The following is an 18,743-nucleotide window of genomic DNA, read 5'->3' on the forward strand; positions in this document are numbered from 1 at the left end:
AGCCGGCCACGCTCAAACTCCACAAATCTGCTCAGGCTTTTCACGTAGAAAATCCACCTGAGCCTCAGATTACTGGTGGTCTCCGGGAGTGTGAGAGGCAGGGAAAGATGTGCCAGAGGGGTCAGGAGGCTGTGTTAATGCTCACACACTCCGCTCTGTTCTGGACCCTCTGTGGATTTATGGGGAGGTTGAGGGTCCAGGATCGGGCCGGCTCTCGGGCCCCAGCAGGGATTTAACACACGGCGCTCACAGCGTTTAGCCAAAGCACACAGACAGGGGATTTGTGAGAGCGTGTGCGCGCACTTGTGTGTGGGAAAAGAGATGGAGATTCGGGGTTTCATCAAACTCAAAGCGACACAAAATTGAGAAGGATCCTGAGCTTTCACATGTGTGTCACTGAAGATCAGTATATATGTGTGTGTGTGTGTACATTGCAGGGCACTAGTCCAGACGCTCTTGCCAAAAAAGATTTACTTCATCTGGAGGGACCACACTTCATTGTGTCTGGGTGTGTTTGTGCATCTGCATGTGTGCAGTACTCAGTGCAATGTCTTACTAGCTTTAAAAATCATGCATAATCATGCATATACACACAGAATATACAAGAATATATATATATATATATTTTTATATATATTTCCACTACTAACAACAAACAACACAATGCTGTGGATCTGAAAGGATGTGTACCAGTAAAGAAGTCATTACTAATTCTGGACAGAAATATACATGCATTTACATATGTCATACCTTACTACAACAACTTTGCATTTTCCTTTGAGTAAATAAAGTTGTGTATCCACCTGTCTCCAACTCCACAGTCAGCCATGAATGAATAAAAACCAGAAAACCCTTAAGAAAACTTTAATACGGGTGGGTTGCTGGCGCCTGGCCCCCACACACACTCTCAGTCACTACCTGGCCAGGGGACAAACAACTGTGTCATTTCCAGTCTGCTTGGTCTCAGGCAGTGGAAGTGACTGTGTGCTCGTAACCACATCCACATGTGAGTCCTCAGAACTTGCTGCTTCCATGTCTGTGCTACACCATGTCAGTGTAAAGGAATGGACTTGTGTCTCTGACCAGTATCACACACAAACAGTGTCTCTAATAACAGCTCTGCGTGCAGCAATCCAGCACACCCTCTCTTTCCAATAGTGAAGAATAGGCAGAGCAAAAAAAAGACAAAACCTGATAATTTCTAATCCTTTCTGTGGTATTTCCACTGGCCAAGGATGGGGTTTTGGAGTTCAGGTCTCAGCCAATATCAGCTCTCCCTCTCACAAACACACACTGAGCATCTGCATAATAACACCACTGTTCTCAATGACAGACTCTTAAAAACATGAGTTCAATTACAGCCCAGCGAGGGGGTGCCACCACGGCTTTCTGGAGCACACAGAGGAATTCCAGCTCTGTCTCTTTTGTCTGTAATCCAGTTTAGCTTCAAATAAGTGGTTTAGCACGACCCAGTAGGAGGGAGAGAGTCTTGTTTACCACCCCCCTCCCCACCCCATTCTCTCTTTTTGTAATTCACTCTCAATCAGTTTAAAAATGAAACAATTTAGCCTTTATGAAGCAGGCGAGTGAGGATAATATCCTTGGAGATGAAGTGCAAAATAGCCCAATTAGAAGAGGAGGAAAAAATAGCCCCTTTTCATTCTTTTCATGCTTTTCTTTTGTACGTTGGCAGTGGAAAAGGCTTCAAAATTCAATAATTAAAAAAAAAAAAAAAAGTAGAACTCCAAGCACAGCTGGCAGGCTACTGGTCTAACTCACTTGGACACCTAGTTCAATGAAATAAAACAAAGCTATATTTAAATTAGAACTTCTCAATCAGCACCACAGCCTTTCTCTCAGCAGCAGTCCATCTTTAAAGAATTGATTTAAAGTGTTTATCAGAACTGTGCATATGGCTAGTCACTTTAACTGAGCTAATTGAGCATAAATGCCAAATATAAACAAAGACACACAGAAAAGCATTCGACATCAATACATAGCACAGCCTTTCAACTCTCAGCATGCTCATAATTCAGCAAGCTATATACACAAACTTTCTGGCAATGCCAAGTCAGCCATTCTGTCCTTGGACACATGCTTACAGAGGAGCGTTCCTCTAAATCTGCCTCTCTAGAGATTGTCTTGTCTGAGAGTGAATTGGGTGGATTCAGGAGAAACGTGGTGATGGACGTGAGGCCTGAGTCTGCATTTATTAAAGTGGGACTTTTAATGAGTCTCCCTGAATAAAGCAAGCTGCTTTAGAGGAGCTGTGTGACAGCTGAATTATTTTCACCCTCCACTCTGGACAGCAGCAGGATCCTCAGCACTACGTGATGAAGGGGCATTCACTGAGCAGATTTAGATGTGGGCTGCAAATGAAGAAAAAAAACACCCTTGAAAAGGGAAAAATAATAGCACAAACTCCTGCTTCTGAAAAGAAACACAGATTTTAAATGAGTTACAACTGCATATGAAATCAGCTTTTAGTTTGTAATAAGTAGGTGATTGATGCACTCAACATTGTGTTTGCAATAGAAAAATGTAAATCTCTCTGGCTCCGCCCCCTGTCAATGAAACTCACCTCCTGTCTCAATTCTTGCCCTAAGGCCATTCTTTAAACAGGCACTTTGATGATGTAGTCCAAGCTAAGGGGCACAAAGGGTACAAGTGTTTAGAAGGTCAAGGCTTTGAGAGCAGAATGAGACATTCAGCTGTGTACGATTCACTGTGCTTTACAGCCAAACTGGTTTCAACGTTAGAGAGTTGCTCAGTACGGTTATTAAGCGGAGTCTGCTGCATTACATAGAGCACCATTTACTAATGATAGAATTATAATTCTTCATAAATGACTGGTTACCTGTGAGGTCCTGTTCATTTATCAAATATATATTACTCCTGGTTTATAAATATAAAAGAACTTGGGTAAAGTTAAAAACAACACTTTTAAAATGTAACGTACCTCACATTAAAAAAAGCCTTTTTGAAAATGCGTCTCACACCTCGCCAGTCTTATTAAAGAGAAAGATTCCAGTTACACATAAAGGGTAATGTTTCTCCATTTTCTGAAGCATATTGTTATTGGTTTCTGTGAGGAATGTTACAGACTTGCACTGAAATATGGGCAATTCCCTTCACAAAAGTGTTGGCTGATGCAGACATAGGAGACACGTGCATATGGGGCACTCAAGAGTGCCCTTGTTGAAGAAAATTAAAGAATTGGGACAGCCTGTGGCCTTGCACACATCCCCCCCGTTGCGTGTGCACATGTGATTGTCCAAGTGTGAATATTGAGACAGGGGGTCCGCTGCAGGCATTCAGAAACTCATCAACAATCCTTATACCCCATGCCTGTGTTAGTCTTTGAGCAGTCAATTCAATTTCTGAGCTTTGTTTTGTTGCCTAGTTGCATAATTTGCAGATCAACTCAAAAGTAATGGTGTGTAGAACTTTCAAATTTATAATGTCCATCATGACAGAGTTTTAACAAAATTACAAAACCCAAAACTGAGGTAGCTCTCAGGAAATATTTCCCACTGCTCTTCTTGAATATGTTCCATACAAACAGCATGAGCCCAGAGCCTAGCTCTCCAGATAACAGAGGAGCAGCCAGGAATGGAGAATTGAACCCACAGAACCCAAGAAGTTAAAACTTATCTCTCATTGTGAGGGTCTTCTGAGGGAACAGCAGCAGCACCTCAGCTGAGCTTTCTGCCAAGATCTGTAGCATAAACGAGCCAGACACAGAGCAGAGAGAAGGCCAGGAATTAGCCTCCGATAAACAGTGACATTTACTGGAGTGAAGGCTGAGATAAGTTAAATAAAACAAATCCCTGAGCTTCCACTGTCTCACATCAGATAAGCTCAGGCACGACGAACACACTTCTGACATTACGAAGTTCAGTCATATACAGGGCTGCACAAGCTCAAGACCACCCTTTCCTTCACATTATTCCCATTTGAATATCTTTTAGAAATAAAACTATTCAGGTCCCTAGGGTTGTGGATTCAGACCCTACCTCAGGTCCCTCTCTATCAGAGCGTGGTGTATTCTTACTGTGATTGTGTGGTAGGTTGCACGAAGCGCTAAAATTTCGATTCTTTTTCAATACCACAATGTTGTAAAGGATTTGAATCTGACTCATTCGATGCTGAACCGAATCAGTATACTGAATAAGTAAATCAAATAGCACTATATTAGGTTGATTCGCCGGTTGTTAGGTTGTTCTGTTTGATTGATTCGGCAAATCAAATCAGTGAATCAACTAGCACGTTGAGCCACACGCTTCACTCAACTCGAGCAGAGAGAAAGCAGTATCATAGACCATAGCACCCTGTCCAAGTTTACCCACTGATCTCAACATTTAAGGAACTCAAACAGAAAGACTAATATTTAGCAGGTTTTTTTGCCCTTAAAATCGATTTGGTATCGAGAATCATGATACCAAACTTGGAATCAGTATCAAAGTCAAAATTCTGGTATCATGACAACTCTACTGTGTGGGTGTCCCGTGGGTGCTCAAGCTTCCTCACACAATCCAAAATCACATGCTGGTAGGGAGATTGGCTGTGCAAGTGTCCATAGCAGCAAATGAATGAATGACTGGGTGTATGTGTGAAGCCCCGTGAAGGACCGATTGCTTGCCCACCTCCAGAAGTTATTTCTGCAGTGTCATTTCTGAGGTGCTGAGCCCAGAGTAGCAATGACAGAGGCTCTGTTCCTCCTATTACAGATCAGTAGAACATAACAATAATTTTGAAGCTGTAACTTTTCAATACGTTGTGATCCGATATTTGAGCAAAATTCACAGCATATTTCACAGGGATGAAAAATGTACTGAAATGTACATACATTTAGTATTCAGCATTTGGCATCAAGGACTGGGGAGAGGAGAGCAAACAAGGTCTTTCAGAGAAAACAAGAACAAGAGAGGGGAAGAGAGAGCATGGGAGCGAGTGAGCAAATCTGCCCAGTCTTTAATATAACTGGGCAAATTCTCCATGACCCATAATAACAAAATCAACAGAGGCTGCTGTGCAGAACTGCATACCAGCATTTTCCTCACCCTGAACTAGAAGCGATTAGGCATGCTTTTATTAGGTGGTCCCATCAAATTACTTTATACTGGCTCTGCTCACAGCTACAAGCAAATTCACACTCGAGCAGCCAATCAAGGTGCAGCTGCCTCATCCAAGCAAGACATATCTAGAGGACTCCACAAGTTCCAGCAACTGATTACAAACCTCTCAAACTAAAAAGGGTACATCACCTTCCCCTAGGAGCTGTGTTCTGGTGCCATTCTTCTAAGCAAAACATCATAAAAATACCTTTATTATCTATATAAGGTAGGACTGAATCCCTTTAACTCAAGAATATATCTGCCAGGCTTCAGCTAGCTTAGACAGTCCTGAATAAAGAGATAATCCTCAAGACTCAAAGTGGAAAGGCTGAACTTGGCCCAGCGCAGGGCTAAGGATGTTAGAGCTGGCCAAGTTCAATAACCAGCAAAAATAATGGCAAAAAATGTTTACATTTTCAAGGTAGAAATTTCATGTACAGTTCCAAATGGTCCTGAGTCGATCAGCATGGAAGAAACGCCATACTTGTAAAACAAACAGCAAGGAATGTATGATGTGGATATGAAGCGGTTTCATAAGGAAGTAATGCATCTTTTTGAAAGCAGGCTACAGTTCAGAGAGCAACTCAGGGCTTTAGCTCACAACTATCTACAGAAAAAATGTATATTCAATAAATAAAGTAGATAATTTATCATGAAGCAAAACAAAAACGAAGCCCCTGGTGACTTTTCCTAATTACAGCAGTCAGGTCTGCAGACTGTAGCTGTCACACCCACAGCAGACACACTGAAATGACTTAATGGTGTTTTCTCTAACAGCATTCAGACATGTCCAAAAGAATTACAGTACTTTGCAAATTCATAGACCACTAATTTTTTATTAAATTTGAAATTAAATTATATTAATTTAACGCTAATTTTCCGTTCTTCTAAATGATTAGATACAGGATAATCCACTGGCATAAAAAAACAGTTGCTTCAAGGAAAAATAGGGCTTTGTAAAACTTGTGATTAATTAAAAGATACAGCGAAAATGGGGCTTAAGTTTTCATCTTTGAGAAAAAGGAGAACAAACTCTACTCCTTTTTATCAGAGCTGAAATAAAATCCATAATTGTTTCCACATCCTTCTACACTCTCAGAAAAAAGGCATGGTAGAGGTACATTATTGGTCAAAAAAAATCATGTAAATGTACCTTTAAAGGTACAACCGTGTTCCCTAAAGGTACATTACATTCTCTTCTCCAGAAGGAGAGGTGAATATCTGTAAGTTTTTATTATTGAACTGTGTCAAATATAAAAACATATTAAAAGTCCTGGAGATGAAATTTAGTTTATGGAATCAACACAATTTTTTTTATACCACAGTGACAAATTTTCTGACAGTATACTGTGCAAAGAGATGTCAAGTGTATGGGTATGAAAGTACGTGGATCTCAAACTCAGTTTAATTGGATTGTGAGAAGACAATGCTAATGCTAGCTAAGAGTAGACGTATGTAAACAAGGTGAAGGGTGAACATAGCACTGAGAAAATAGCAGTATATTTAATAGTTGATGCTTCTGTGTAATATTCTTCAGTTCTATATATTTATCTTTATTCATCAGGACTTAAAGGCAATTTGAACTGGAAATTTAATAAATGAAGCCTATTGCAAAGCGTTGTGTCATGTGAAACTTTCTATTCCATAAATAAAGCAGAATATTTCTCTTTAAGGGATGTGCTACGCAAAGCAGATCAAAAAGGACAAAGTGAACCAACCCAGTGTTGGCAGCAGGTTTGTTTCTTTTCCAAACCTACAGTCTGCTGCCATTGCACCCATATCACCAAAGAGTGTGAAGTGATTTTAGGGTCGTTTCTCTAATAACACACAAACGCATTAAACTGTTTCCCGAAGTGGCCAAAAGAAATACCTGCAGCAATATTTCATCATTAGACAGACAACCTGCAGCTTCAGCCACAGTGGAAAACCTCCACTACAAATAAATTGATGAGAAAAAGCTGCCTCAAGGCTCAAAATCATTAGCAGTAGAAATGTATGGAGGGCGAGTGTGGAAAGACCTTCTGCGTAAACACCTGCTCTCTGAGCTCTGGTTCCTTTGTTGGCATTTATTTATCCAGAACGGTTGGGCAAGGCTGCACTTGATGAAAAGAGACGCTGATTCATGCTTTCAAAGGTAAGATGGGGGAGGAAAGCAGTGTCTGCACATTTTTACTGTGATTTCATCCTTAGCAAAATTAGCAAAATTACATTAAAGTAAACAATGATTTTAAATAATATTAAGTTAAAATTACACTGAGGGACACCCAGAACATTTACAGCATCTGGTAGCTGCTCTCATCCAGAGCTACTCCCAGTTTGATTTAAAGGCTGATACAATGTTAAGAGACATGGCCAAGAACTTTTATAAATATAGTTCCTGTCCAAACAGGGAACTGAACCGAGAACTGACATGTGAGAGGCAGCAATGTTACCCCATATACTAATAGGGATACACAACAATTAGGCTTGCAAGATTTTAGCAGTGACAAATAGGCTTTATGTCATTCTAAACAGTCAGAATAATGTCTATTATTTAAACCTGTTATTTCATCAAATTACCCCATGTTGTCCATGTGTTCCTGGTTGCTGTGTCTACTTGGGTGAGGGGTCTTGTAGGCTATGTCTGAACTTATAAAGCATTTTTGTGTAATATCTAGTTGTAGCATTCTTCAGCTCTTTTGTCAATTTATGGCATTAATCTGACTGTTAACCTAAAAAAACATATAATAATTAAAATACTAATTTTAAATGAGCTAAACTAAAACTAATGCTTTTGCATCACTTTATTCAGCACTTTATTATATATTTATATATTATATAGTGCATTCACCTCAATTCAATTCATTTAGTGTCTGTAACCGCTTATCCAGTTCAGGGTCGCGGTGGGCCCAGAGACTACCCGGAATCATTGAGTACAAGGCGGGAATACACCCTGGAGGGGGTGCCGGTCCTTCAAAGGGTGACACACACACACATATATGGACAATTTTTGAGTCACCAATCCGTCCACCAACGTGTGTTTTTGTACTGTGGGAGGAAACTCACAGACACAGGGAGAACATACCTAATCACAGAGAGTCAAAGAGAGTCACCTGGAACAGAACATGAATCCACAACTTCTAGGTCCCTGGAGTTGTGTGACTGCCACATTATTATTTTTTTAAAATAAATGAACATGGGGATCTTTAAAAATATGTAACAGTTATTAGATAACTTCCTAAACAATTCATATAATAGTTAAATATGCAAATCTAATTTAAAATAGAGTTACTGAGAAACAATGGGCTGACTTTTATTTATCCCAAACCCCACCATAATGCTGCCAAACTCAGTTTAAGTATCAGCTGGTGATTCTGTCTTTACTCAACAACAGCTTGAGTACAGAGGGTGTAAACTGCAGCCCATGCCTCCTCCAGTATTGGCAGAGATACATCAAAGTGATTTAGCCTCTGACTGGATCACAACCCATTACCCAGAGTACTTCTATTACACAAGATTAAGCGGCACATTACTAAACAATGTGAAACAGGTTGTTTTTTGTGTGCACACGTGCGTTTGTGTGCGTAAGAAGAGAGAAGCTGAGGCTACCCTGTAGTAACGCACTGTACTTAGCAGCCGAACCTTCAGAAAGCAAAGTCTGAAATTGCTATCTCCCAGAGAGAGATAGAGAGAGTGAGAGCTAGAGACAGAGAGAGAGGGAGAGAGAGAGCAAGAGTGAGATATTCTGACTGATTCGGCTGTGTGCTTTATGACATGTTTAGACTTCTTCCATTTCCACCACATTACTGTGACAGTGTACAGTAACTCTGGGTCTGTTTGTATTGGCTGCACATGACCAAAGAAAACACACTGGATGTAAGTGAGTGAGATGTGATGAGTTGTGGTATATAGCAGATTGCTGCTTCACGGAACAGAGCTGTGGTCATCTTAGGCGTATAATAAAAATCAGTTGTGGGCACTGTTTCCAGGATTAGCTGGTCAAACACTTGCACCGCAATGGAGCAGTGTAAAAAAAAACAAAAAACAAAACAAAGAAACAAGAAAAAAAAACAAAAAACGTATATATAGTTGCGCAATAAAATCTCAAATGCTTCAGCGTAACAGATTCATTCACTGATTTACAGAAGATAATGTATAGTTGTTGACAAAAACCTGGACAAACCTGGTCAAATTTCATAACGTTTTGTTTTCCAAGTAAACATCACTTTGCACTATTTCGATCAGACATTTCTATATTAACAGCTCCAAATTGCCAAACTGTCCTGTCCAGTAAATAAATGGACACCTAGCTGTCCCAACTATGATCCTCTGAGAAATCGTTATCATCTTCAGGGGTTGTGGTGGGTCCAGAGCGCTTTGTTCACTGCGTGCAAGGCAGGAACACACCTTGGACAGGGCACCAGTCCATTACACGGCACCACACACACCTATGAACATGACTGAATAACTAACCCACCTTCTAACTCATGTTTTTGGACTGTGGGAGTAAACTAAACCATCTGGAGTGAACCCACCCAGACACAGAGAAAACATACCAAACTCCTCACCGACAGTGAGCCGCGGCAGCATTTGAACCCAAAACCCCAGAAACTTGGAGCTGTGTGACAGTGGCTCTATTGCACCATCGTACCATCTCCTCCGAGAAACAGCAGTCTTAAACAGTGCAACCAGTGGTGAACAGATGTAGCTCAGGACCAACTGGATCTGAAAAATCACAAGCCTGCAAAATGACATGTTTTGGATTAGAATGCGGTTCACATCCCTTTTTCTTCTAATCTCCTTATGCAGGCTGCTGAGCCACAGACGCTTAATATGGTACCGCTGTACTCCACGTCATGCTGTAAAAAGAAATGTTTCAATCATGCTAATGCAGAATAATCATCTTAGAAAATGACCTATAAAATCTGCTTTTCTCCCCTCAAGGGCTGGCTCACTGTTCAGAGAGTCAACATGGATGATGGGTTTGTGCAATTGTACAGTAGCAAATTCAGCAACTGTTTACTCCCTTTATATTGTATTAGTTCCAAACAGGAAAAATACAATGTATAAAAAAAAAGAAAAGGATTTTGTGAGGGAAGGTACGCTTGTTGGGTGATCAACTGTGGAACAAAAACACCTCTAAAGCCCTAATATGGAAGGGATTAAATTTCCAAGGTAATTTCCTTGTGTAATTCTCTCTTTTACAGGGGTCCTCTGAGGTTTTATTTCCATTTGAATTGAACAAGTCTGTTTTATTCCCCCGACATGCTCTGAGAAAATTACAGACTGAATTTCATACCATTTTTCACTGAACTCAGCTGTTTTCTGATGATTTTAATCTTGTCCGAATGCAAATCTGCAATGTGTTTTAACAATTAGATCTAAATAGGAGTTTGGGCACTGCTGCACACCGTGTTTTGCCTTTAATCATATGGTTCCATAAGCAGATTCCATGAGCAATAAAACAATAATATTTGAAAGAGTTACTGAACCTACTTCTTACTTGGTTTAGGTGTTTGAAGTCCACAAGACTTCACCTGGGAGAGTGTTATCAGAAGAAGGAAAATCAATGGAGATTGGCCTAATAAAAGGAGCAATTAAACGGCAGCTACATGTATATAGCGTTACTTTTATATACATTCAATATAATGTGTGAACTAGAACCTTACTCATAATCATGTGACAACACGTTATAATTTGGAATCTAGAAACGCAAATGTTCTCTGGTATTTCATTGCCGTCAGTATGCAAGTTTTATCACAGAAGCGGTATATAACTTAAGGTCAGCATAATGTGTACTATTCCTGCAAGTCCTTTTGTTATTCCTTTCGTACATGTGGCATCATCCTAGAAAAGGGGAGCATAAATAGTGCGTTATCACAGATATTGCATGTTCAGAATACCTCTTCACAGTCCACAGAATACAAAACAATTGAAGGAAATCCTCAGGATTTATCATCAAAGTGTTATCACACAGTTTAAACATGATATGTCAAAATAGGAATATGAACGGCTTTAATATGACAGCACATTTGTCTCCACTGAGTGTTACTGACATCCTCTTAGACACTGATACAACAGAGTAGAGAGAAAATAGAAAATACAGAGAATGAGTCACAATCCATAAATGCTAGTGGAATTGAAAAAAAAAATTGCCGCAAATTGGGCCAAAAACTAACAAACAAAAAAAATATCAGAATGGAAGAGCAGATAAAACACATCTCCTGCTTTCAGACCACTCTGCCAAAGAATAGGGCATACACAAAAACAAAACAAAAAAAAAAAAAAGGCAGGGGGAGGGGTAGAGTGAATATTTTAATCATGACTGTCTTCTTTCTCCTCTGCTTTGGATCTGGGATCTGCAGCTTTGCTGATTCGTCCCTGTGGCCTTGGCCTCTGCTTTGCAGTGTGATAGCTTGTTACAGGCTCAGCTGAGCAGCATTCTTCCACATTACAAACCAATTAAAGAGAGCAGAGAAATTCCCAGATGTGCAGGCTGTTCTTTCCAGCGCTGGCATGAACGCGATGTGTGGTCAGCCTGACGCATCTCAGCGCTCCATTGTTTTTTAAGGCACTTACTATCTTGAACCGAACTGTTATATTGCTTATGAGAAATATGTAGCCATATAAAAACCTTCTTCTAGCCTGGTAAACTGATGGATGTTGCAGATCAGAGCTCAAGCTTTGTGCAACTCTGCTATTATTCTCATGATCTATGACAAAAAACATTTCTGACTCAATTTCAATGGAAAAACAGCCAAGCCTGCATCAGCATCTCAAAGAGACAAGCTCCATTTAGGGTTCTCCCTCTGTTTGGTTGCTTTGTCATTTTCATCCAACAACAAATTAGCTAAAGTCACAGTGCCAGGCAGGATCTTGTAACAAGAGCGCACATCTGGATGCAACTGTGAGGGAATCTGTCTTAAATGCTTTTGGGGTGGGCTATTATTATTATTATGTTTTTATATGACTATTATTGGAGATGGGAATAAAGCATGGTTAAATTTCATTAACACTAATGCAAGTCGTTATTCACAAGGATAGACAAGAACCATTCATGACAACTGAAAATACTACAAAACCATCCATGAAGGCTTAGTCCAAGAAGTGTCAGTGGTCATAAAGGCTGAAAAGTTGTTTTCATTTAAGACAACTAATGCTTGTTAAAAGCTTTTACCCATGTTTGTGTCATGAAAGGCTTAAAGGAGTTATGTAGCTGTATATGACAACTTACAGTAAAGTGTTGCTAGAGTTAAGTGTGTCCACTCACTGTCCCACTCTGTTAGATATGCCTACATCTTGTAGATGTAAAGTCAGAAACAGTACCTCATCAGTTGCTGCACAGTTTGTATTGGTCGACCTCTAATAAATCGGTCGACTCAGGACACTGTCCACAGGCCAGATATTTATGGTTGGTATACTATTCTCAGCAGCTCCAGCAGTGCCACTGAGGGATTTGACAACTTGAGAAACCCTTCTGTGTCTGATCCAATCATACCATCACAACAAACACCAACACACCACCACCATGTCAATGTCACGGCACCACAGAGAATGACCCACCACCCAAATCATACCTACTCTCTGGTGGTCTTGTGGGGTCCTGACTATTGAAGAGCTGGGTGAAATAGGGATAAGAAAGTATGCAGAGAAACAGATAGACTACAGTCTGTAATTTTATAACTACAACATGCTCCTCTGTGGAAAGTGGAGCTGAGAGAACAGACAGTGTAAATACAAGGCTGTTCCTAATCCAGTGATCGTTCATTGTAAAGCGGGGCAGGCAAGGGGGGGTGGTGAGAGAGAAGTTAATAATAACACTATCAAAAATATAGTGAATTATAACTCACAATGATAGCTTTTGTCTTACGATAACATCAGGCTATTAGAATAATGCTGAGCTGGCCACTTGCATTTCTCCAACAGGGTTAAAAGAGGAGCCTTCTCACACTGAACAATATCAGCATTCATGTTCAAGCTGATGCTCCAGAGCACTGTTCCACACCGCTGTGATAATTATTCCAATGTGGCATGACTGAGAGATGAGGCCTGAGAAAGAAAAAGGCCACAGACGAAGCTCCCACAAACAATATTAGGGAAACAACTTGCAATTCAGCAAATGTTTAGAAAGTGAAGGAAGGAGGGTGGAGGGATTCTGCATAAGCAAGCAGCTGCAAAATATCATTGCATCCTCAGTGCGTCCATTAGCATAAACGGCACCGTTTTCACATGTACCATCGGAGAGGGGGGTGGAAGGAGTGTGTGACCAATTACCCGATAAACCTTGCAGACATCATTAATCACCCCATGCTTGTTAGGGTAGTGCAGATAAGTGTGCCTTTACAAATGTATAATGGTTTAGGTTGGAGACAAGGTCTAAAATAATGGTTTTTCCTTCAGGGCACGAAATGTAGGCAAATCCCCCTCCACATTTTTACTGAAACTGCAGTAAGCACTAAACCGTTCAATGAACTTATGTAAGCAATCACATCCAGCTTCATTCCTTAATCGCATATCATAATCATTACTGCATTTCTAATACCTCTGTATAACAAGTGGTTGGTACAGCATAGTAATTAGGGTTTAGGGTCCCAGCTTAGGCAGGAAAACCCGGCTATAGCAATAAGAGACCCTGGGCAAGACTCTCACACTCTCACTCTCTTACTCACACACTCTCTCACTCACACACACGTATTTAATGTGTTTAATCTTTTAACGCTAATCAATCATTTTGCCAAATTTGTCCACCAACATCCTCCAATGTTTCATTTTTTACAGAGCTTAGTGACGTATTAGCAGTTTTATCTAGCAATGTAAACACAGTCCCTAATGATGTATTCAAAAGGTAGATTACATTTTATTTATGCTGAAATAAGTATTAAATATCGCTAACTAATTCTCACTCTACCACCACCCCACCACAATTGACACCATAAGCTGCTCTGTAGTGCTCATTTTCTCTATTAAGGCTCATCAAATTATGAGATTCTAATTTAAAAAAAAAAAAAAATCATCAAAACATTGAACTATTATAACAAAGTATTTAAAAAGCCTCCTCTAACCAGTTTGTCATGCATCTCACACTACATATTTTCTCCTAAAAAGTACTAGCGTTTTAACTTTAAATTACCATACATTTTAATCAAGGCACTAATAAAAATAAATAATTAATGAATGAATTAATAAAATAAAATAAAATAAAATAAGAATAAGTCTGTGTTGATCTGTGTGATTCATTTATTTTTATATGTAAGTATCTTTAAAGTGCTTTCTCCTTACAAGAGGAACTCACTACTCCCTACATTGCACACTATATATTATAGTGCACTATATGAACTGAACTCAGAAACAAAGAAAAAAGAGTTCAATCTGACATTCTGATCATTTGACAAGTCTCACGTTAACTTCCTAATTTCCTTGAGAGGTTTGGCTTTAGCTGCCACTGTCTCATATTTCTCACTTCAGACTGTAATCTACATTATATCGAACTGATGAATTTTGATTACTTTATTATTTATCATTTATCCATGAGAAGATTCCTAGAACCAGCCTTTCAGAGTAGCTTTGAAAGTCAAAAAGAGACAGAGAGAAAGAGAAAGCATGAGAGAAAAAGAAAGCAAGAAAGAACCTAGATATAAAAAGGCCATTAGATTTTTCCACTGAGAGCAGAGTTTCTAAATAGTCCTCTCCAACAAATTCCAAAACAAATAAACAAAACATGTCTTGGGGATATTACTGCCATCACTGTGAGAATCCTGAAACTGAAATGTAAAATAAATTTCTTCCTTAAATAGCTGAGAGAGGTCGTGGTTCAGAGGTCATGATGTGGAAATGAGGAAGTGGAAATGAGAGCTGCGCTGTGTATGAATGTTACTGAAGGTTCTCAGCATCTTCTGGAGTCTAGGGACAGTGAGTGGGCACTGACCTTTTTGCTCGGATTTAGATTAGCAACAGAAAGGGCCTGTTATAATACTAATCACGTAAGCTTCATCAAATGGGTTGCCAGACCTATAAGACTGTACACCTCCCACTCTACTGTATAACCCACTGCATAATAATCCCACACCATACAGTCATTGTTCATCATAACTCATTGTATAACACCACATGTACAGTTCCATGTGTGCAACCTCTAACCTCTGTATGAACTCTCCTTACATGGAGCAATAACCAAATGAGTCAGCGGCTGTTTGACAGTGGCTAATTACAGAACGAGAGCTCCAGCAGCTCTGCCACAGAAGCGCATGTTTGGATAACCTGAAAGAGAGATCTGCATGTATTAGGTTAGCAAACCTCTTTCAAGAGCAGTGCACAAAAGGCAGCTTAGCCCAAATTAACCCATTAACATTTGTGAGGTTTGTTCACTTCTAATGCTCAGCTGCATGAGAAAACGAGCCATATTCTAATGAACACTGCACCACTACAGTGTATTACTCCAGTTAGGGCTGAACCTTTTGGGGCAAATATTTCATTGTGAATTTTCTCACCAGTACAGAGACAGACCATATTTTCAAACCTTTAGCTCCAGGCATGGAATCTCCTCTAAAATTTGAGCCATTTTTAAACTTGGAACTTGTAACACAGGGTGTAGTGCCAGATCACCAGTTTACAGGCTCGTATAAGGTTAAATTTCCCACCTTAATAATTTGAAGGCAGATGGGCTGTAATAAAAATTGCAGCTCTTGCAATTTGAGAAGTAATTACTATTTTGTACAATCATTTTCTCTATTGTTTTGATTCAATTTACTTTTTAATGTTTTACATTTAAATATAAAATAAAAACATTTTAATTATTTGACTAAAATTTGAGAGAGAGAGAGAGAGAGAGAGAGAGACATACATCACTTCCACTCAAATGCAAGAAACCTGCTGATAAGGTCCAGAGACATTTTTCTGTTGTTCAAATGCCAGGGATGTTGTTCATGCGGCCTTGTGAAGGAGAAAAAAAAGGAGAAAGTAGAGAAATGTGTGTGTGTCTGTCCACACACGCTCAGGCTGTCTAAAACCATGGGTCGAAGCATTGTATTCCAATAGAAATGATAGTGGAAAGGGCAGTACTGAAGCATCTGTCACAATGTCAAAAATATCATGTACTGTAAAAAGGCACGTCAGCAGTAGGGCTCATTTCAAGCAGGGTTGAAGACCTTAATCAGTAAATACCAGTACAAACTCAGTAAAGTTCTGTATCTGAAAAAGAGATCTGGTCTGCCCTTACGTACCATCTGCCCTTGTAGGACAAACCTGTTCAAGCTCAGCTTCAGGTGTTACCTTGTGTACCCACATTAAAACTGAATGACAATGCATCTATACATTGATCTGATGGCCAATGAAGACCTTTGGTGATATCCACTGAGATGAGACTGGAACATATTCGGTACATTGCTGTCTGTAGATTTTCTGCAATTTTAAAACAATTTTTTTTTTTTTCACCAACGGGTTTCAACAACAGACCACCCACCAACCTGACTGATGATCTACACATGAAATTTGGCACAGGGTTTACCCCAGATGCCCTTCCTGACACAACCCACCATTACCTCTATGCTTGGAATAGGCACCAGAGCTGTACTGGCACAACCCCAGTGGCTGGGTAGCAGACGGTAGAAGAACACACCAAACAGAGCTAAAACCCAGGCTCCCACAGCCCTGGAGCTGCACCAATGCACTGCCTTTCAGTTCCATTAATAGAACTTAACTAAATTAAGTGCTGACAAGTTCAGACCAAACATTGGATGATACGTTTAAATACAGGACATGTTTAATAAAGTGGTCTGGAAATGGTTAAAACATACTGACAAAGAAAATCCCAGTGCATCAATGCTCATTTGCATTTACTTTAAATGTTAATGCTTTTCTAAGTACGGTATACATCCAGCTCCATTACCCAGCTACAAACTCCCACTTGGTCCCGCTCCCAATTTCCTTATAATATATCATTTGTAATTCATACAGGAGCCAGGAGCAGGGTATACACAGGGGACCTGCGACTGATTGTAAATTTCAGAGTCATTTTGATTTCCCCAGCAGCTACCCAAACAATATAGGCAAATGTAAGTCTGCAAGCAGGTACTCTGTGTGTGTGTGTGTGTGTGTGTGTGTGTGTATGTGTGTGTGTGAGCGTGAGCAAGTGTGAGAGTGTGAGAGGGAGAGAGAGAGAGAGAGAGAGAGCGCGCCCAGCTGGTGGGCAGGTGTTTGAGAGCAGGGGTATTGCCTTCATAGAGCATCACTTCATCACACACTGACAGAAGCCTACAGAGCATAGAGAAACCATCTGTGTGTGTGTGTGTGTGTGTGTGTGTGTGTGTGTGTGTGTGTGTGCATATTTATCGCCACAGGGCAAGGACATGTATTATGTCCACACCTGCCCCCCTATAAACACCACCACACACGTCCACTGTGAAGTCCAACACAACCTTGACAGACATTCCAAGGCTGTGTCCCAAATGAATTCTCCTCCAGTAGCCCACTCAGTACTGTTGTATTATATAATATGACATTGCTCCGGGACGTGTAGATTACATGGACACATTGCTAAAGAGTCATGACAACAGTCGCAGAGGTGTGAAACGTGCAAAAACAATTTACCCCCCAAATCTTTTACAATACTAATCACTATTTTACTATTATTATTTATATATTTTTTTCTAAATTAATTTTTTGGTAAAAGAAAAAAAAAAGTCTCCTGACTTTAAATAAGGCATAATTTATTTCCATAATAGATTCAACATTCAAAGTCTTTTTTAAGGAAAAGGATTCAGTCTGTGTTTCTCTGTCAGCAAAAACAGATTGTTTCTTTCAGACAAAAACAATTCTACAACTGTAAGCTGTCATTGTACGAGGATGGAACAGTTTAAAAGTGCTTTCTAACAACAGCGTTCTAACAAACTAATTCATTTCTCATCTACAAAGTGTTTATTCAGACAATAATGATAAACAACTCCCTTTCGTGTTCTAAATCCCTGAGCAACACTGTCACCACCTTCCTCAGACTTTCACTTTAAGAGCCGATCAACAATGTAATTCGCAATGTGGAAAAACATTGGAATTGCCAAGTCCTGAGGAAAGCCATTTTACTGCACCCTACTAACGAACACTCATTGTGAGCTCATGTTGAAAAGCAATGGTGTGCTCGCCAAGCTAGGTGTGTTAATTGTATCTGACTTCAGTATCTGTTATTGAAAATGAGCCTATTAACCAGTTCCACACACAAAATGAGCCAATAAAAGCTTTTCTTTCCACATAAAGATAAGCTGACTACACCACAACTGCATAATAGCTGCCAGACATGTTACATTTCAGTGATATAAAGACTCCAGCAGTATGAAATACAACAGTGGCATAAAACACCCTAGAAGATAAGGTGTACTGGTGGTTTTTCTATTACCAGTCAGCCATTATCAGCTCACCTCGGATATCCTATGTGCCTCAGAGGCAAATCAAAGAAAAGTGGGCGCAGAGGAAATAAGCAACAGTTTATGGAAACACTCAGCAGAGCTCAGGAGATAAAGCCAAACAAAGAGGAGAAATCACTGCTATCATTTATAGGAATTAATAGGTGTATTTAACATGCCAACAAATGAATTTGGAGGCAAAATGATAGAAAATGGAAACAATGCATGGATATCTTGGGGGAATATGTTAATGAGA

General features: G+C 39.8%; 1 protein-coding gene across 4 annotated transcripts in view; it reads right to left on the reverse strand.

Annotated features, from left to right (window-relative positions):
• Positions 1-18,743, reverse strand: part of tmtc2b (transmembrane O-mannosyltransferase targeting cadherins 2b) — a 137,014-nt gene that overhangs the window by 39,123 nt on the left and 79,148 nt on the right. The window contains exon 1 of one of the 4 annotated variants that reach the window (XM_066685329.1): positions 2,582-2,652. The exons of the other annotated variants lie outside the window; for them this stretch is intronic. Within the exon in view, the coding sequence (XP_066541426.1) occupies positions 2,582-2,611 (30 nt within the window). The 5' untranslated portion in view covers positions 2,612-2,652. Of the gene's footprint in view, positions 1-2,581; positions 2,653-18,743 lie in introns of those variants that run through there. 4 annotated transcript variants of the gene reach the window in all.

Source organism: Hoplias malabaricus, chromosome 11 (assembly GCF_029633855.1).
Source record: "Hoplias malabaricus isolate fHopMal1 chromosome 11, fHopMal1.hap1, whole genome shotgun sequence".
Lineage (NCBI taxonomy): Eukaryota > Metazoa > Chordata > Actinopteri > Characiformes > Erythrinidae > Hoplias > Hoplias malabaricus.